The sequence below is a fragment of the Bos javanicus genome, chromosome 2, assembly GCF_032452875.1.
Source record: "Bos javanicus breed banteng chromosome 2, ARS-OSU_banteng_1.0, whole genome shotgun sequence".
NCBI classification, from domain to species: domain Eukaryota; kingdom Metazoa; phylum Chordata; class Mammalia; order Artiodactyla; family Bovidae; genus Bos; species Bos javanicus.
The window spans coordinates 63,070,489-63,092,500 of NC_083869.1; the positions used below are offsets into that span (position 1 = coordinate 63,070,489).

At 44.5% G+C, this 22,012-nt stretch overlaps 1 protein-coding gene across 7 annotated transcripts in view; it reads right to left on the reverse strand.

Moving 5' to 3' along the window:
* MGAT5 (alpha-1,6-mannosylglycoprotein 6-beta-N-acetylglucosaminyltransferase) overlaps window positions 1–22,012 on the reverse strand; it is a 398,273-nt gene that overhangs the window by 215,397 nt on the left and 160,864 nt on the right. For all 7 annotated transcript variants that reach the window (XM_061439540.1, XM_061439539.1, XM_061439514.1 and 4 more), the window contains one exon: window positions 17,277–17,435. In XM_061439540.1, coding sequence (XP_061295524.1) covers window positions 17,277–17,435 — 159 coding nt within the window. The remainder of the gene's footprint in view (window positions 1–17,276; window positions 17,436–22,012) is intronic.

The following is a 22,012-nucleotide window of genomic DNA, read 5'->3' on the forward strand; positions in this document are numbered from 1 at the left end:
GTCCTCTGACATGACATCTTGACGTCACTCTTAATGATATCCCTGTGATTAAGATGGGAAAGTGACTGGCTAACTAGTTGCATTGTACCTGGTCCAGCAATTATACCAGTACCATACTGATCAATGGGCCACTGTCAACCTGGAAGTTGTCTCTAGTGCTACCACTGTGGCTCTGCTCTTTCACTGATTAAATGAAAGCAAAAAATGGAAGAAAAAACTATTAATTCAGAAGACAATAAAAACTTTAAAGCATCAAGAGGAAGGTAAGGCCCCTCCTTTCTTCCAAGCTCTGGACCATGCAGCTAGTTTCCAGAGGAATGAACACAGCTCTGGTATCCCACTGTAAGTGCAGAGTCCTGGAAAACTGGAGCATGCTCAGAGGACAGCATGGGGTCTGGAGGGGAATGGAGATACCACACATCATGCAGGAATGGACTGGGACAGATCTGAGAGGGTGAGGATGTAATGCCTGAAAAGGAATACTCTGCAGTCACATGATACAAGTCTCCAAAGACTAGGAGTTATTCTAGAAGGCAAAGCCAAGATGAGTGATCAGAATGGCCCCAAATTCAGATGGTTATCTTTTATGTTGGCTGAGCCCTACCAGGGCCATAGCTCACAAAGCACAGGCCATGCACTGCACTCCAGGGAGCACTGCTCATTTAGAGCCAGGGGCAGCAAACTTTTTCTGTTAAGAGCTAGGAAGTAAATATTTTTCAGCTCTGTGGATCATATGGTCTCCACCACAACTTCTCAATTCTATATTTGTAACATAAAAGCAGCCACATATGGAAACAAATGGATTTCAATGCTTTATTTAAAAAACAGGTGGTGGGCCAGATGTGACCAATGGGCCATAATCTGTTAACCCCTCATAGACAGAGATCCACTGATGCTTCATAAGATCTAGGCTAGAAGAGCAGCCCACCAAGGATTTCAGAAGGTTGCAGTCACTCAATTTGGGGGAAAGGTTAGAGTATCCTTTAGTCTAGAAAGGGTGCTCTAAATAGAAAGTCTTCTCTACTTCTAGAAGTCCATGAAAATCTGTCTGTGAAAGAAGAAACAGAAAACCTGATCTCACAGTCAGTCTGACAGCAGCAGGTCTAGAACCCAGACCTCCTGGGTCCCTGGTTCTATACTCCTTCACCACAGTTCACTGCACAAGAGGCCTGGGATTCCTCAAACTTGTGGCCAGCTTACATTCAGAAATCTTCTAAATGCTAGCCAGTCAATCACGAGCCACTCACATATTCTCAGAAACCTTCCAGCACTGATGCCCACATCTTGGCATCCCTGACGTCACACAGAGAAAACCCAGTGGCCAGAGGAATGCACATGATTCTCTCCTTTGGATCTAAGAACAGAGCAGGCAGAGGCTGGAGATCATGTGTAGAAGGAATTCTTGTGGAGCTGGGATGCGGGGCAGACCTTCATCTCATGACTCCATGTGTCCAAGAATTCATCTTGAGTCAAGGAGACCAGAGGAGGCGACTGAAACACTAAGAAAACTTGCATCTTGGACCCAGAAACACCATGATGACTTCTCATCTACGTACCATCTTTCAGGAAGCAATAAGCTGAAAGCTAAGAACCGAGTGTAGATTAAGCCACAAATACCACACAGGACCAATGATGACGTCACTGTGTCCTTCTGAAGACTCACTGTCACACACCAACATCCCCAAATCTGAGAACACTTTCTACAAAAACAAACACTACATTCTTCGACAATGGTTTCAAATCTGAAGAGACAGGCAAAAACAGAGAAGTTGTTGCAACCAAATCTGCATCTACTTCATGACAGAAAGCTCAAACCCCACCCCAAATGCATGTTCCTTCTGTTAAAGCTTTGATTATATTAAGCCTACTAGGCAAATGAATAGAACTTGTCCCCACTTTGGTGCCTTAAATACAATTTTTTGAAACTTTATTGAAGGATAGTTGATTTACAATGCTGTATTACTTTCTACTGTACAGCAAAGTGATTCAGTTACACATAAAAACATTCTTTTCCATTACACTTTTTCACAGAATATTGAATATAGCTCCCTGCACTATATAGTAGGAGCTTGTTGGTCATCCATTCTAATAAATCATAATTTACATCTGCCAATCCCAAACTCCCAATCCATCTCTTGCCCACCGGTCAATACAATGGACAACAGGTTTTTTAGATTTGGTTAACCTGTCTATGGAACAAAGTCACCTGCTGCTGCTGCTGCTGCTGCTGCTAAGTAGCGTCAGTCGTGTCCGACTCTGTGCGACCCCACAGACGGCAGCCCACCAGGCTCCCCCGTCCCTGGGATTCTCCAGGCAAGAACACTGGAGTGGGTTGCCATTTCCTTCTCCAATGCATGAAAGTGAAAAAATAAAGTGAAGTCACTCAGTTGTGTCCAACTCCTAGTGACCCCATGGACTGCGGCCCACCAGGCCCCTCCATCCATGGGATTTTCCAGGCAAGAGTACTGGAGTGGGGTGCCATTGCCTTCTCCACAAAGTCACCTACCATTTGCCAAAACCTCATTTTGATCATTATCATAATAGCCAGTATTTTCTGGTCACTTTCTGTTTGCCATTACTTCGTATATACTTTCTCACAAGGGCCTCCCAATGTCCCAGTGAACTAATTTCTGTAGTACAGATGATGGGACCGAGACTTGATTTCTCTAAATGACTTAGCCAAAGCCACACAGCTGGTGGAAGTCAGATTCAAACTGCAACAGCTCGAGCATGGGGCCTGTACTCATGGCTTCTACACACATGCAGATCATCACCTACCAAACCCCTGAGTTAACACAACACCTGACCATGGTTCCATTATCATCTCACAGATACCCAGTCTGAGCCTAGCAGAAGCATAAACTTCAAGTGATACAGTTGATAGTAAATGTTTTCTTTGGGGTTTTAATAAACCATCTTCTGCAGTAGAAGATTTAAAGGGCACACAAGTGTTTCTTGAATGCACCTAGGAAGGCTGTGCCAGGGATCCCTGTGCATGGACCAACCTCCCCCGGGTGGCCTCGTGGCTCCCTTCCTCGTTCATCTGGATTTCCATCCATGCCAATTCTTCAGAGAGATTTTTCCCTGGCAACCCCCCAGCCTGAAACAGCCCCCTTCCGCATCTCTCACCCTGCTTAGTTGTCTCCTACAGCATTTATCACCTCTGGGCACAGTGTGTTTCTGTATTTGTTGATCATCTGCCTTCACTGCTGGGATGTTACCTCCATGAATGAAGACACTTGGTTTTGCTCACCCCTCTATCTCCAGTGCCTAGGAAGTAGGAAGTACCCAGCACAGAACACACAGTATCTGGTAGGAGAGCAGCAAATCAATTAATCTCTGGGTTATAGAATAACTGCTGCTTTGTATTTTTATCTTTGTGCTTAGCTGCAATTTCTAAATTTTTAGCAGTCAAATTTTACCCCTTTTTTATAACACAGAAGTAAAGTCCTGTTTATAAAAGCCTTTCCTTTAGAGAATAGTACCCTATTATTACATAAACTCAAAGAGATTATGGCTGCTTTTGGTCACTGGTAGCCTAGAGGCATGAAAACCATGTTAAATTAATCCCCTGGTGCCCTCAGATGACAGGTCAGCACACCCAGTCAGGGGCAGGCACTCATCATGGGCTTCCCTGGCCAACTCAGCTGCTGCTAATGGCCTTCTGCCTTTAGTGAACAACATCCTCCCTGCATGGCAGAGCCATGCGCCAACAGCCACCTTCCTAATCCTCACGGCGTGCCTGGGAGTACAGAGAAGGCAGTTTCTCTACATTGCCATGTTACTCCATCTCATGGGGGCCAGAAACGTAAGGAGAGAACAGGCCTCACAACTGTCCCCCAGAAGACACCCACTGGCCTCCCCCAGCTCAGTACAGGGGAGCCACCCAAGAGAAACCCTTGGAGCCTCATCCAAGAACTCCACTGTCTTTCCACGTCAGACACCAGCAGACTCAGCTTTTATTAATCTTCTCTTTACCCCAACCCAACTGCACCCTGAAATAAAGTCTTAAATATTTACTTTGTTCTTTAGCTCATCTTGCTATAACATGTACTGCTCCTATTAACCAAACTTAATGAGAGCAATTATTGAGAAAGTTATATTAGCATAAAGTTTAGACAGGTTAATGACTGCCTTCCCCTGGGAGCTGAACTCTACAGCATGAGAGCTCCCCACCCTGCTCTGGAGTGAGACGGTGCAGTGAAGGGTCAGCACAGTTTCCAGAAGGCCAGACTTGGCTGTGACGAAGGCCATATGACAGCCATCGTTCAGTGGACATTCCTTCTATGCCAATCCCTGTAGGCCATTCCCAGACCTATCCCCAGATGGCTACAGAGTTTGAAGGTCATTCCCCAGGCAAAGCCAACAGGTCCTGAAAGAAGCTCTAGGCTGAAAGCCAAGAAAGGTACCATGAGCACCGTCAACCTCTCTTCCTTCTCTGCTACATGGCGAGCCCTATATTGCCCACAACAGCCTTAGCTTCTGTTGGTGACCTGGCTGCACCACCATCTGCCCCCAACACCCCACCTCTACCGCCCCAAGCCTGGCACAAGACCCAGCACCCTCCAGACAGGGCTGGGTATAAAACGCACATCAGTGTTTGCTGTATTATGTTTGGACTCCTCCCTTCCAACAGGGCACTAACCACAAAGGGTGGGATCTGTAGGTAAGTGGGGACAAGATGCCATGCCAGGCTCCCAGCACACGTTTATCTCATCATACACTTGCCACTCATGGGGAGAACATAGGCATCACTATGTCTCTGGCACCTTCGACAAAGCTAAGACTCTGCAATAGTAAGAAATCACCAACAGCAGGTTAGAAAGGGGACTGAGAGTTCTGCTCAAGATCATTTGATAACAACTGTCCAGTCTGTGAGTGCCAGAAGCTTCCAGGAATTTTGTTCCTCAGGTCCAGTTTTCTCCAGGAAAAATGGCATGAGAACTGGCTAGTTTACACACTCACCAAGCACTGACCATCTTCTACCCGCCTGGCCCACAGGTCCAACCCTGAACTGCATCCTTAAGCTGTGCACGTCCCAGTGCCCAAACTTTACTGAGTTCTTATTTTGTGTGTGGCCTTCCGTGTTTTCCAAGGAGTAAGTCACAGTCTTCACAACAGCACCACAGCCCAGGTACTCTAATCCCATTTTACTGATAAGGAAATTGACTGGGTTTCTCCAAAGACACACGGCTAGGACGGGGAAGAGCTGGGATGTGAACCCAAGCAGTCAGGATTCAGGGTCTGTACCAGAATCCTATGACCGCAGTTTGACCACCCTCCCCTCCCACAAGGGCTTCACTTGCTGTTCACCATGGTTCTTTCATGATGACTCTGTTTCAAGAGCCCATTTCCAGCTGCACCCAAGCAGAGAGGAAAGTCTCCACTGTAAATGCTGACTTGGGAAGTTCACCAAGATGAGACATCAAGACAGCTACAGCTTTAAAGCAGTTCAAGACGGGTGGTTCCCAAGGGGGAGGAAGGTGGGGAGAAGTAGACAGGGAGTTCGGGATTAGCAGAGGCAAACTATTATACATAAGGATGGATAAACAAGGTCTGTGTAAACCATAATGGAAAAGAATATGAAAAAAGAATATATATGTATATATACGTACAACTGAGTCACTTTGCTGTGCAGCAGAAATTAATACAACATTGCAAATCAACTATACTTCAATAAAAAAGAATTTTTTTTTAAAGGAGTTCATAGTGTAGCTGGTCACCTCAAAGCACATCAAAATGCATTGCAAACCTTCTATTAACCTGTGACAGGAGCCCCTCTGCTGACTCTGTCAATGCAACAGAACTTCAGTCTGGTACGGATGGACTTGGGAGGCTGTGATTACGCACATGAGATATGCCCTATGTCCACAGGCCAAGGAGGGACAGAAAAAGGAGACCGCCACGAAATGAGGTCAGCAGGTTGAACCATGGGGCAACTCAGATCCTCTTCTTCACGTTTCAAACTGGACACCTTTGTCCTTCATTTCTAAACTCAGCCAAGAACTTCAGACCACCTTTACCACAGAGGCTCCATCTCTTCTTTTTCTGAGATCCAACAAGGACAGAAAAACTGAACTGGCAACTGATTTTCATTGAGGCTGCCTAATTTTAGAAGCTAGGGATATGCAAAGCAAAAGCATGGCTTAAAAGAAAATCCCTCAAAACCGCAAAAGCCTCTGAACGGAAAAATCCTTTTCAACCACGTGGAGACAGAGACAGTCCCCTGCTTCATCCAAACAGCTTTCATTCCAAAACGTTGCTGGGTTTGTACATCTCAGGCTCTAGACGGCTTCTATTGAAGTACTGTGTTAAACAGGTAGAGAGAGGATGAGGCGGCAAAGACAAGAGAACATCTTGGGTAAAGCATATGCGGGGCTGTCGCTGTGGAACGTCTTTTGAATCAATACCATATGCAAGCTGATAGCACAACTGTATACACATACCTCATTAAGCCAAATTAGAGCAAGTGGGATCTGTCGCCTTCTGATTAAAACAAACACGTCTAATTTTGGCATGTCCTATCTCCCATCCGCAGAACCACCCTGGAGGCATTTTCATAAACACAGTAAAGCCTGCACAAGTTCCCAAGGCCAATACCGCCATGCATGCTCCTAAGGGTTGCTGTTCACCCTGATGCGTTCCCTCAAACGGCTGGGGAAGCATGGCATCCCCCCAAAGGGATACTCACTCTCACTTTCTGAAATGGAAAAAGCCACTTTGAAGTGTCAGTAACAAGTCCAAAGCACTAAGATTGGTGGGTCCCCGCCTCTCTTCTGCAAAAACTCTTCATTCAGAGAAATCCCTAATATAAGGCTTCCCTGGTGGCTCAGATGGTAAAGAATCCACCTGCAATGCTGGAGACCCAGGTTCAGTCCCTGGGTCGGGAAGATTTTCTGGAGAAGGAAATGGCTACCCACTCCAGTATTCTTGCCTGGAGAATCCCATGGACAGAGAACCCTAGCGGGTTACAGTTCACGGGGTTGCAAAGAATCGGACACAACTGAACGACTAATATTTTTCACTTTCAATACAGTGTAGCTGGTGAGAACTCTTTTTTAATCCTACTTACATTTTTATAATTACCCATGAAGAACTGACAAAGTAAATTACCTTATTACGGAATCATAGTTTCCAGAAAGCACAGGAAAGCAAAAGTATTTTTCCTTCTGAGCAACTTAGCAGTCAACTTTCTAGGTACTTTCAGGAATTCCTAAAATTTTCAGGAAACTGCCAAGGCAGCGGACACAGTGATTCAGAACTGAGAGTATGGACACCAGTGTCGTGCTAAAAGTTTCAGAACTGTGGCTGACCTGGTGTGTGGCCAGGATGCGTTCAGCTGGACAAACATTCCTCCCGTTCCGGATGTGGGAGGCATGCATTCAGTTGGACAAACATTCATTGAAATCCTGCTATTTACCAGGATCCCTGCAATGGGGGAGAACTGGGTTCGATCCTTGGGTTGGAAAGATCCCCTGGAGAAGGGAAAGGCTGTATACTCCAGTATTCTGGCCTAGAGAATTCCATGGACTGTACAGTCCATGGGGTCACAAAGAGTCAGACACAACTGAGCTACTTTTGCTCACTGCTCTATACTGGGCTTACAGGGCTGAAAGGAAAAACACAGGCTATTTTGCCGATGCCTTTGAAGAGCTTGGAGCCTGGTTGTGGAAAAGTCCAGGGATGCACATAGTAGTCATGGGGAACATAAAGCATAAAGAAATCCCTGAGAGTGAAGGACATCAAGGGAGCCTTCTTATGGGAAACAGTGCTTCAGGTGAGGCTTGAAAAAATATGATAAATAAGGGTAAGCTAGAAAAATGGAGGGCATCCAGGTTGAGGACAAAAACAAGGCAACGTTTTAGGCACACACAAAGAGCACGTTGTAGGCTGGGCCAGTTCCCAGAAGGGCTGGGGTACACACTCAGCCACAGCAGCATTTAAATTGGAGGCAGGAGACTTCTCGGGCGATCCAGCGGTTAAGACTTCGCCTTCCAATGCAGGGGGCGAAGGTTTGATCCCTCATCAGAGAGCCAAGATCCCACATGCCTCCCGACCCCAAATCCAAAAACATAAAACAGAAGCAATATTGTAACAATTCAATAATGACTTTAAAATAAACTGGGGGAGCAGAAAGGCTAGCATTCCAGAAGCCTTGTCCTCTGAACCCTGCTGGAAAGAAAAGCCTGAGCTGGGCTTATGATGACTATGGAAATCCAAACCATAACATGATAGGAGTCTGCGGTCATTGTCTATGTTCTATCTGCTTGCTTGGAATCTTTTTAGGGACACTCTCCCATCATGAAACCTCAGGGTGACCTACGTGATGTAGGCCGAGTCAGTCAGGAGGTTACTGCAGTGTCACTGGGTCATGGAGAGGCATACACTGCAACCCAAGCTGTTCCCAAATACTATTGCCAGAAACCTAGAGTCTCCGGTGACTTTTCTGCCACCACCCTGTGAGGATGGCCAAAGAGTGATGCCCATGCTCACAGCAGTACCGCTGAGGTTCCTGGAAATGGTCCCAAGCCTGCCTGCATCCAGCAGTGTGATCTCGGCCTCATCTTCTGAACCCGCCAACTACATGGGCCCCCAATTCTATTTCTGTTTGATTACTGATAAATATGTGGATTTCCTCTCAGTATTGATAACAAAAGTCTCTGCTGCTGCTGCTGCTAGGTCGCTTCAGTTGTGTCTGACTCTGTGCGACCCCATAGACTGCAGCCCACCAGGCTCCCCTGTCCCTGCGATTCTCCAGGCAAGAACACTGGAGTGGGTTGCCATTTCCTTCTCCAATGCATGAAAGTGAAAAGTGAAAGTGAAGTCGCTCAGTCGTATCCAACTTGTAGCAACCCCATGAACTGTAGCCTGCCAGGGTCCTCCATCCATGGGATTTTCCAGGCAAGAGTACTGGAGTGGGGTGCCATTGCCTTCTCCAAACAAAAGTCTCTAAGAACGGACAAAAAGGTCAACTGGGGAACTTCAAGTTTAAAGTACTCAAGGAAGTAATATACGTGTATGAAAATATTTTCTTATCCATAAAACACTATCCAAATATCAGTTATTAGTTTCACTGTGGTAATATTAACAATTAGTCAGTATTATATTACATATAAACATTAACAACTAATAATTAGTCAATATGGCCTTCATTCTTATATCAATATTCCAAATGCGTAGCCTTTAAACTGTAACTAACAATGTTTATTTAGTGCTGACTTTGCACCAGGTATGTTTCTATGTAGTTTGCTGATCTCACTTAACCCTCATAAACAACCCCCATTATTATTATTGGGGGACTATTGGGCACTATTATTATCTTCCCAATTTTATAGAAGAGGAATTGTAAGCCTTGAAAGATTAAGAGAGACTCCCTGGTGCTCAAGGGGTTAAGATTCCACCTTTCAATGCAAGGGACTCAGGTTCCATCCCTAGTTGGGGAACTAAGATCCTACATGCTGTGGGGCAGCTAAGCCTGGGTGCCGCAACCACTGAGCCTGTACACCACAACTACAGATGCCCACGTGCCACAACACAAGACTCCACACGCTGCAGTGAGGATTCCATGTGCCACAACTAAGACCCGACACAGCCAAATAAATAAATATAAAAAAGAGAGAAACATTAAGAAACAGACCCAATGTCACAAAGTAGAGAAGGGTGTGAGCCTGGGTAGCATGGAACACGGAGAAGGCAACGGCACCCCACTCCAGTACTCTTGCCTGGAAGATCCCATGGATGGAGGAGCCTAGTGGGCTGCAGTCCATGGGGTTGCTAAGAGTCGGATATGACCGAGCGTATCCTTCACTTTCATGCATTGGAGGAGGAAATGGCAACCCACTCCAGTGTTCTTGCCTGGAGAATCCCAGAGACGGGGGAGCCTGGTGGGCTGCCGTCTATAGGGTCGCACGGGGTCAGACACGACTGAAGTGACTTAGCAGCAGCAACAGCATGGAACAAACACTGCCTTTCATTGTCCCTCATCTCCTGAGAACTAATGCTCCAACTTCCTTTAAACTGGTATTTCTAAACAAATGGCTTGTAGCAAAGCAATTTATACTCCAAAGTCCACATTAACACATGGCAACTGTCTTTCCCAAATCTTGCCTTTGCTGGCTTCTTTCCTCCATAAATGCACCACCCCCGTGTTCCATCATGTAAGCTCCATCCTTGAGAATCGGTTATGATGCCTCTTCCCTCGCCCCCTCCCATGGTCCACCAGCAACCCCATCAGGTGGGCTCCACCCGACGTGGATCTCAAATCCTCTCCTTCTCCCTAGCCTCCCTCACACACCTCTTTCAATCCTTCTACACGCGTCAACTAAACTTTCACCTGGCTTCTCTATGACCCCCTTTGAAAGCATTCTGCATCCACATTTTTCTCTGAAAATACAGACCTCATCTAATCATCTGTCTGCTTTAAACCTTCATCAGCTGTCACTGCATACAGAATAAGACAGAAACTCCTTAGTACTACATTAAAAACTCTTCACAGATCCCCCAACCTACCTTTCCTGTCTCATCTTCTTTTATGTTGCTCCAGTTAAGGTCTGGAGGGTATTTCATGCTGTGAAGTAGATCTTCAGGGACCTCTCTTGCTTCCCTTAACTTAGTTAATTTACTCGCTCATATCTAGATAATTATATACTCTAGTTAAAATTAATAAAATGGAATTTCTTCTAAAACATCCTGGTAATTTAAATCCACTCTCTCCAACTACTTTGCCATCATTATTCTGAATTAGTGGCTCTTTTATGAAAAGAAATAATTATATTCTATATAAGCCAGAGTAAAATGCAAATTGCCAAAATTGTACGGTTTGGGTCCAGGAAAGAGGCTTCTTAAGGTCAGAATCCTAGAACAGTCTTCTGGGAGTGTATAACATTTTTTTTAAAGGTTTCAAAGACCAGTTGCAAAGCAAAAAGTGGTGAGGCTTGCAAACTGCCTTGTATGAATGGGGAAGGAGACTAAAGGTTTCAGCTGGTGATCAGGAAACCTCAATGTCTCAAACATCTTTCTCCACTGGTCATAAGTGGGAAAACCAATTTTTAACAATGCCTTATAGATGAGGGTTTCTGAACTACCACACAATTGACATTTGGGGCTAGATAATTCTCTGCTGTGGGCCAGCCTGTACACCACAGGCTGTTCAGCAGCACCCCTGGCTTCTGTCTACTAGACATCACAACATTCTCTGTTGTGACAACCAAAACTGCCTGGGGGGAAAAAACCACAGGCAGTTGAGAACCAATGATATTAATATCCAGGCACAGAGAAATCAAAACTACAAAGAGATATCACTTCACACCAGCCAGAAGAGCTATCATCAAAAAATCCACAAACAATAAATGCTGGAGAGCACGTGGAGAGAAGGGAATTCTCCTAGACTGTTGGTGGGAATGTAAATTGGTGCAGCCACTATAGAAAACAGTATGGAGGTTCCTTAAAAAACTAAAAATAGAGCTACCATATGACCTTGCAATCCCACTCCTGGGCACATATCCAGAGAAAAACATGAACTGAAAGGTGCACCCCAATGTTCACTGCAGCACAGTTTACAAGAGCCAAGAATGGAAGCAATCTAAATGTCCACTGATGGAGAAATGGATAAAGAAGATGTGGTACACATATGTAATGGAATCCTACTCAGCCATTAAAAAGGATGAAATAATGCCATGTGCAACAACACAGATTGACCCAGAGAATGTCACACTGAGTGAAGTAAGTCAGACAGAGAAGGAGAAATATCCTATGACATTCCTTACATGTGGAATCTAAAAAGAAAGGATACAAATGAACTTACAAAACAGAAAGAGAGGCACAAACTTAGAGAGTAAACTTACGGTTGCCAGGGGGCAGGATGGGTGGAAGGGACAGTTGGGGAGTTTGGATGGACATGCACACACTGCTATATTTAAAATGGATTACCAACAAAGACCTTCTGTATAGCACATGGAACTCTGCTCAATGTTGTGTGGCAGCAGGGATGGGAGGGGAGTTGGGGGGAGAATGGATACACGTATATGTATGGCTGAGTCCCTTCACTGTTGACCTGAAACTATCACAAGGCTATACCCTAATACAAAATAAGAAGCTAAAAAGAAAAAAGAAAAATATCCAGGCACACAGGTCAGCACCACTCCTCCTGAACTGTATTTTCTTCCTTTTCCTCCTTCCTTGTGATAAAAATCAAAGTGCCCTTGACCACATAAAGTGAAAACCAGACCAACAAAGACATACATTCTCTGTGATGGTACTAAAGGGATTGTTTCTGACAAGTAGCCAAATACTGACTGCCCCCTGTGCAAAGAATGACACAGACAAGGACAGGTAGATAGACAGAAGGAACATACTGGCTTCTTGCTCAGATTAATAAAAAATCTTTCTTTAATTAATAAAAATCAGTCTTTTCTCTCTCCTTTCTCTCAGGCAGAGCCTGGAGTGCCACTGACAGGCTAAAACCTGATCCTGGGAAAGTCATCCGCTGTGCTGGTTTCTGGGCGGGGCTGGGACACTCCAGGTGCTAGGCCAGCATATCTGATGTCACAGGGACACAAACAAGGAAACAGCACAGGTTCGGCTTCATTTCAAGGTCCATTAGCAGCACCAAGAGGGGGGAAGCTGCACTTCCAAACACAGTCCCTGGAACTCAGCAGGAACATTTTTCAATTTTCGAATGCTAAGAATAACAATTATGGTTCTTTTCTTGAGAACAACACCCCAGTTCAAATACACCACACTTCAACTCCAAATACTAGAATATGTTGCATGCTGAAACTTACATTTGGAAAACGCAGGGCTGCCTAATGTTCAATTTAGACTCAGTATCAGAAAGCATCCTCTTAAGCTGTGCCTGTATTTTCGATTTTGCGAATGTTTCCCAATTCATTCACCTTGCAACTGTAAGCGATCACAGCACAAGGGGATGGATGTGGTCATGATGTTCTGTCTTCTAGTCAACTGTTAGCATTGGCCAGTTATTCAGCTGATGTTGAATGACAACAAGCCCTTGAGAGTATAAATGAATAAATTTGTACACACAAGTGCCCACACTCCTGCTTCCCCTCCCCTCACCAGAGAGCTGCACAATATCCCCACTCCCTGCAAATATTACAGCCTAGAGTGGGAACCATCACATACTATCAGGGCTCCACAGCACCAAATCACCCACAGGAAGTTCAGTCATGGTCGAGAAACACGGAGTTGTATTTATTAGATGGTGTCTGCCACTGTTGTCTAAAACAGGAAAATGAGAAGCCAAGTCCCACTTGTAAGCAAATCCCTGTACATGTAAGTGGAGAAGGGGAGCTACAGGGAGGAATTCCTTGCAGAAGTGAAATGCTCTCCCCTCCAGCATAATCCAATCAATGTGGACAGTACTTACTAAACACCTTCAACAGCCAGGCTTTGAACCAGACACAGATGGCCAAACAAGGATAGAAGCAGACAATGACAGTCCTCAGCAGGCCAGCATTTTCACATTACACACCTGTAGCTCTTTACCTCTCCCCATGTCAGTACATGACCAAGAACCACCAACCCTACCCTATTCTCTCCCCTTCAGAATTTAAAATCACAAATCCAGAGAAAAGCAGAATTGGTCTTTCAAAAAAAAAAAAAACACCCAAGTATCATTCCTAAAATAAGTAATTTTGACAAGGAAATATACAAGTTCTATCAGTGATTAAACCTGAAGAAATCATGATTGGTTGAAAGGTAGGTTTGGGGTTTTTTTCAACCTATTTTTTCATTTCTTTGATTCACCTTCCTCTTCAGTAAGATAAAGATTGCTCAAAAATGCAGTTCAAATCTGGTTCTTTACTTTCCTAAAGTCCATTTCCACCACAGTTTCTCTAGGGGAACATTCATTTTCACATAATAAAAAAGCCCTAGAGTAATAAATTTGGTAAGACAAGCCATTTTGGATAAAAATCACATACAACATAGTTAAACAGAGCAAGGCAAGGGGAGACACACACACACATATCCCTAAAAAGAAAATAAATTTAGAGAATTCTTCTTCAACTGCTATGGTATCCAATTTAGATACAGTTTATAGTCAACCAGAAGATATATCAGCGAGCAATAAGACACAACAGTAAGCAATCAGAAACATCCGTTAGCAATAAGACACCAGAGTAAGCAGTAAAGACACACCAGGGAGAACATTTCTGAGCAATTACCACATGTCTTAATGCAGCGAGGGAGGAAGAACCACTTCACTCAACTAGTATTGGAACCCAATAAAAAATGAACTCTCATAGCTCAAAAGCCACCCCTGCTATGACAGGAGGGATGTGAGAACTGCTAGCCTGGCCATGGACCAGGGAAGAGAGTAAAAAAGCCATGAGGGGTTGACCATGAACTAGGACTGGGGACTCAAGCGCTTTGGCCCTCTTTATGGCACACTAACCCACAGACCTGGCAAATAAAAATACATGTGTGTTCTTTGCAAGACACAATGGCCCCTCCGACCTTTGGAGGAAATAAAGGCGGATGCCTGCATTCTTCACATCACATCTATAGTCACTGTGGCTAGTGCAGTGTCTGGCAGGGGTGCATATGCATGCACGCACTCACAGAAGGATGACATTTCTTTTTGTTGTTGCTTAACACACAGGTCAGCCAAAGAAACAGACCCTCGGACAGAAAAAACTTCCATTTTAGACAGGATATTAAGTAGTTCAGGAAACTGTCAGCTCTCTAGGAACCTCGAAGAAAATGGGAGCACATTTTTCTAGACTCACTGTTTGAGATGATTCACAAAATGGAAAGCAAGGAGCGGGGAAAACAATCTCCTCTCTGCTTGGCATGAGGAGGTCTTCACCTCAGCCCCACCCCCTCCCACATACTTAAACTCATAAAACCTGCGAAAGCACTTACTTCTGAGATGCTGAGAAGAATAAACAAAAGCAAGGCTCCAAGTTCCTCCAAGGCTCAGGAACTGGAAACAGTTTAATGGCAGAGAATGGCGAGTTTCCTCTCCTTCCTTCTAACATCTTACCTGGGTAGCAATCCATCTCTAGTCTGTATCTCCTCCTTAATCCCCAGTTGCCTCTGTCCTAACCACCTTCTAAGTTTACCTTCCTATCAGAAGCCTTCCAAAGACAGCCCCTCTTACAGTGACCATAGTTTGCTTTATTCCATGCATGTGTATTATTTTTCTAATTGGCCAGTAAAAATCTCAAAGGTATGGGGCGTGTCACACACGAAAGATGAAAACAAGTAAGAATGAGGTTAGTTATCAAAGGCAGAACTTTAAATTAGCTCCCTTTTCCCAAAAAGGAAAGATAAAAAACCAAATTCTCTGGTTCTATAAATATTAGTAAAAGCACAGCACCAGTGGCACTTTTAAAGAAGCCCTTTTCAAATCCAAGGACTTTGTGCAGAGGTCCCCAATCTTTTTGGCACCAGGAATCGATTCAATGTAAGACAATTTCTCCATGGACAGGAAAGGGGGGTGGTTTCACGGTAACTCAAGTGCATTACATTTATTTGGACTTTATTTCTATGACTATTGTTATCAGCTCCACCTCAGATCATCAGGCATTCGATCCTGGAGGTTGGGGACCCCTGACTTAGAGAATGTGCTCAGAGATATTTGTTAACCAAGTGTACTAGCTCCATGCATGGGCCAGGGACTCCATTTGAAAAGAGTAGTCACTGCCTCCATCACATTTCATTCCACAATTGTGTACCCTGGGACTTGAAACTCAGGCAGGAAATCTCCCTGTGAGCCTGGCACACAAACAAGACAATCAGAGGCAGTGAGGTCCCTTATCAGGGAAAAGAATGATGGTAGACACATGGACATGGGCCCTCCAGGACAGAGGCAGTGGGAGGCAGCAATGCCAGAGACAGAACACCACCACCCCCCTACACACACAACCCTCTGAAACAGGAACCTACAGAACTGCCAGGAAATCAGAGAGGACCTTCTCAACAGCACTTCCTACTGGGAACAGGGGTGGAGGAGTGGAGGCTGGAGAGGCCTGGGTTCCATTTATTAATAAGCAGCTCAACACAGTGGGAGGTTTTCTTGTCTAATTACAGAAGCTGCTGGAAACTGCAAGGAAGACAGGATTTATGGCCCAGATGACACTGCCTCTGTGTTGTAATTAAAAGTTATTTTTAATGCCTCTGTTTGGTCAGATACTTTGGATTATTAGAAATATAGTTTGCAATTTAAAACTTGCTAAAGGGCAGAGAACACAGCAGAAAGGTAATACAACAAGCTTGCATAATGTGAAACAGTTAAATGTTTTGACACTGGGAGGTGGGAAAGGAAAAGAATCTCGTTCCACTTAAGGCTGTGAGTTTCCTATAAGAAAGGGGGAGAAAAACAAGCCAGAGAGGGTACTAAAGTAGATTTTTAAAATTTCAAAAGTAACCCAGCTATTTATTTTATCCATTAGCTAGAGCTTGTATACCACCCACCAGGAGTATAGACAACTTTTTCACAGCCATTCACTCAAAGCACCTAATCCTTATCCTCATCAAAGCTCTTTGCTTTGTCCTGGGTCCCCAGGAAATGACAGTGGTCACCTAACAAGGGCAAGGCCTAGCTTTACCACAAAGGCCAAGAGGCCAACGTCAGGGCAGAGCGATGTGGGGGAGGTGGGGGAGTGGGTGGGTGGGTCCAAATGTGAGCTGTAGACAATACACATTATGTATGATATGGGGATTGTTTTAAATCCATTTCTATTCTTTTATCCAAGAGTCCAGTTTCAAGAAGGGGGTCAGACACACACATCCAGGTGTCCACAAGGGGCTACAGAATCAGGCCAAGATCAGGCAGGGGCCATTTATTCCCCAAATGCCATTTCTAGAACGCCTATTTCCCTGGATCCACAAAGGAGGCAAGTTTGCCATGGCTCTTCTTTAACAGCAGGGAGGAGAGAATCTATTATGTGGAACAGACTTTGAAATTGTTTGATGAAAATGGGGAGGGGAAGGAACCTCTACCTGGTGTGAGCCTCCCAGATCACCTCTGTATTTCCTTTATCCCTGCTATGAATCTTCTCATTAAAAGTAATTCCAGGAGCTCATTATGGGAAACATATCACAGAAACCACCCAATATTACACATCATGATGAGACTGTAAAAGCCTTTGAACACATTATTCAAAAATAAATTTAAAGTTAGGATTACAGGGACCATACTAAGTTGATGGGATTTATCTTATACCAATAAGAACCACTGTGCCCCTGTGGTTCTCTTCCTAGTTCAGAGCAGGCCTTGACTCCACATCTGGGCATAGACTCGTGGTCCTTACCTGCCACATTAATTTTCTCAAGTAAGCTGGGAACAGGTGTTGTGGAGTTGGTCAAGTTTGTCCCTGTGCCATTGCTTACGAGGTTGTCCACCTTTGACTCCAACTTGCCAATGCGCTGCAAAATGTTATCCAGCAACACAGCAAGAGTCTTCTTCAGATCTGCAACAGAAAATATACATAGTGTTTAAGTACAACAGCTTAGACGTCCTCCGGTCCCCCCCATATCGGCCTGGCACACACATGCACACTCACGCTCGTTCTCTCTTTCCCTCCCTCTGATGTGAAGAACAAAATGTGGCAAATCAAAAAGCACCACATGAAGACCTGTCCTAACAAACTCCACCTGAAAGGCAACAGAGGCCACATTCAAGGGGCCCAGAGAGTCCAAAACACATCAGTTCGCTCTGTAACACAAGCTTCACAGTAAGTGACATAAAACTGTTCAGCTAGTAGGTTGAGAGATGCTGTTATTTAGCATCCTACCAAAGCATTCAACTCTTCCTCCTCTCGCATGGTGGTTACTAACACACAGAATGACAAGCCCCAAATGCAAGGCCTTGAAAACTTCCAGATCAAGTTCATTGTTGTTGTTGTTTGTTTTTTAGTGCTGTATACTCTTGCAAGTCCCAATTTTTTGAAAAGTCTTTACTGCCGTTGGTTACATATGGTAATACTTAATAAAAAGTTATGGGCTTTCTTGGTGGCTCAGTGGTAAAGAATACACCTTCTAATGTAGGAGATGCAGGTTCAATCCCTGAGTTGGGAAGATACCCTGGAGAAGAGAATGGCAACCTACTCTAGTATTCTTGCCCGGGAAATCCCATGGACAGAGAAGCCTGGAAGGCCACAGTCCATGGAATCACAAGAGAGTCAGACACAACTCAGCGACTAAATAACAACAACAAGATAAAAGCTACAGTTTCAGATTTCAGATATGCTGGATAATCCAAAGTTAACTATAATGCAATTTAGAAGCACACCAGATTCATTCATTGATTCAAAGTGAAAGTCGCTCAGTCATGTCCGACTGTTTGCAACCCCATGGATTATACAGTCCATGGAATTCTCCAGGCCAGAATACTGGAATGGGTAGACTTTCCCTTCTCCAGGGGATCTTCTCAACCCAGGGATCAAACACAGGTCTCCTGCATGGCAGGCAGATTCTTTACCAGCTAAACCACAAGGGAAGCCCAAGAATACTGGAGTGGGTAGCCTATCTCTTCTCCAGTGGATCTTCCCAACCCAGGAATCGAGTGGGGGTCTCCTACATTCCAGGAGGATTCTTTACCAACTGAGCTATCAGGGAAGGAGTTCATTCATTAAAGATATTAATTAAACAACTACGATGTGCCAAGCATTGTTCTAGATGCTGGGACTATTTTCTTCTGGTGCTTACATTTACGAGTTGATTCTCTTTCTTACATATCTGGCTATGGGTTACAGAGAAATGTACTTCTCTCCAGATAAATTACAGACGCATTATCTTCAGGCCTACATAAGGTATTTATTAAGTTTGTATACAAGGTACTCTACACACAGAGAGAGATTAAGTTAGCCCCCCTCCTCTGGAAACTCAAAGACAGTCTGACTCGTACATGTGAGCAAGGCAGGAGGACCACAGGGCAGCAGCTATGTGAACAGAATTCAGATTCACTTATGAGCTGGGAGTGGGCCAGGGGAGCAGGGTGCAGCAAAATCCTGAATTCAGACAAAGGGGAACCTTCCATTCTGCTGAGAACAGAGCACACCTGCACTGAACAGGTGCTCAGATCTGGCCAGGGAAGCAGCACACTCTGGACCAATCCACCAACCCAGAGCACAGCCCATGACCGTCCACTAACAAGCAGGCAGGCTTTCTATTTCCAGTCAAGAGAGAAACACTCATCCGAACAGAAACAAGACACATAACTGACATGCAAGTTTGCATTTCCGGGGTTTACAGACAGTATCACTGAAGCTCACTAAAGGCTGGAAACAGAAGCCACATCTTTATCCTGGAAGTCTGGATCTTTGTGCTTAGCATAATCTCAATCTCCCCGCCACTCCCAACACCAAACGTAAGACTTCTTCACAGCATTAAGATCTGTAGCAGTCTGTGCATTCAGTCTCTCTAACAAACATCTGACCAGGTCTACTTTTTATTCTTCATTGAGTATGTTACCCACAGATACTAAGATAAGCTGGCCATGCAAAAGAGCAATTGGCCAAAAATAAGATTATAACAAAGAAGGTTAAAAAGGAACTAAGAGTTCCTGAATGTCTATCAGGTGCCATGTACATATATAAGGAACTGCATTTATTAATAACTTCATATTCTCCATGAAGCAGGTGTGACTTCATTTTACAGATGAGAAAACTGAGGTTCAGACAGGAAGCAATATGCTCGTGGTTCCAGACATACAAAATCACAAATGGGGACTTGACTCAGGTCTGCCTAATTCCCTGATGCCTCGCTGCTACCAGCCAGAAGTCAAGAGCCAGGGCTGAGAAAAGAAACCAAGTGTGAAATTCAGTGACTTTCAGCCTAGTGATTAAGGGCTTAGACTCTAATCACTTCCTAGGTTTGAGTCCTCTCTCTCCACTTCTGTACCCTTATTTGTACAAGAGTGAAAAGAATAAGCCTACCTCTTTGGCGTTATAATGAGGACGTAATGAGTTAATATTTGTAAAATGTTTTGAACACTGCCTGGCACATAATAAGTGCTACATAACTGTCTGTTACATAGGTAAGTTAAAAAAATAAAACCTTTGGAAAACGCTCTCATCCTTCCTAGAGAAATCTCTCCCCGAGTGATGCAAAGCTTTATCGTTTTATCCAAAGGGTCATGAGATCACGCTCCTCGGGGGCTGCAGCCTGACAACCAGTGTGACTCACAGCCTGTCCCTGACACATCATTAGCTGACACAGGCAGCAGGAGTCAGCCACCAGCTCTGGTCTTACACTGACTCTGAAGCACTGACTGCCTCTCCAGAGCTCTGAAGACTGCCAGAGGCTAGCCACACAGACGGGGGCCATGGTGCTGCTCAGAGGTGGCTGCGTGCACTCTAAAGAAACCACTCCTCAGATAAATGATATCCATCTCCCTTCCCCTGCCCCCCAGTCTCAACCTCTTTGCCCAGAGCCTGAATTGTCAGCCAAGGCATCCACGTGTAAAAAGGGCATTTAACTCTTACCAGCAATAGTAGTTAGCCAGACACAAAGGCCCGATCTGCTAGTCTGGCTTTACTCAGGTTTCTCAGTTTCTATGCTATTGACACTTCGGTCAGATAATTCTTTGCTTGCCAGGAGGGTGGGGAGCAGGAGGAAGGAGGCTATCCTGTACTGTAAGGTGTCTGTAGCATCCCTGGACTCTAGCTACTAAATGAGAGTAGCAATCCTCCTGTGTGAACCAGAAATGTCTTCAGACATTGCCAACGTCCCTTCTGGGGAGTACAACTGCACTCCATTCGAGAACCACTGAATTAAGCACATTCTCCCAACGCTTGTCTTCTGCACTGCCCTTCTGCGGAGCTATCAAGATAGAACTTGGACACAAGGGTTATGGGAGAAAGAATGAAGAGTGAAAAGATAGTCACTAAACTTGCATTATGTATGACTTCCACGGTGACACTACTGCAAATGTGATGCAAAGTACAACGAGAAGGTGGGAGCTGACAGAGGCCCATGCTGCAGGCCTCTCAAGAGCTGGTAACCCCTTCCAGCCTTTTGCCCTTGTGTTAAAAGGCAGCAGGACTCCTGGAGAGAGTCTCCCAACCACAGCTTTTGGTGATAGTTATTGCTGGCACACACACCCTGGATACAATACATGGTGGTCACATCAGCATTAAGAAGACATTCTTCCTCGATTCTTAAAACACAATCCATCAATAAATGTGACTTACTATCTCTTGTTGATCCCACCTACATAGATGGACCTTTTGTGACTCTATGACACGGTATAAAGGAATTCATGATGATGAGAATGCTGATGTTCACCATCATCACTCTATTCCAATACTACTACTGCTAAGGTTGCTACTGCTGCTATTATCACTATATTGATGCAACTGCTACTATTGTTCCTCCACCAGCACCAGCAATACCATTTATTGAACCTCATGTGTTAGTTACTGGGCTAAGCATTTTACATGGATTAATTCATTTGGTCCCACAAGACAATATGAGAAACATGTTGCCATTCCCATCTCCATCATACAGATGAGTAAACCACAGTACCTAGAGGTTAACTAATTTGTCCCACGTGACTGCAGATCTAGGGTCCAAACCCAGGCAACCTGGTTCCAGACCCAACAGTTCTTACCCACCATGCTTTACTGCTTCTTAAGGAACCTTATGGACCTTCTAGCCAGCAAGCATCTCTAACTTGCTGCTTCTGAACACACTTACTTAGTAGGGATTAAGTCCTGGGCTTCTGCCGTGTGTCCCTGTTAAATCACACCCCAACCTCCCTCAAGACTCACTGATGGGGCAGTTCTGTGAGCAACTCCAACACTTAAACATAATGAAGAACTTGTTTTTCTGTGTCTTCTCCCTTAAATTCCATGAATTGAATACAAGGCTATTAAAAACCTTGGCCTCTCTAGACACTTTTCCTGAGTAGGCATGTTTTTTCTCCCAATGTGGAAAAAAAGAAAAAAGTTCATTTTCAATTCAAGCAGCTATTTGAGTTACTATTTTGAGACACTCCAACACAAGATAAAAGATACTTGTGTCAATAAAATACACAAGGGCAAAG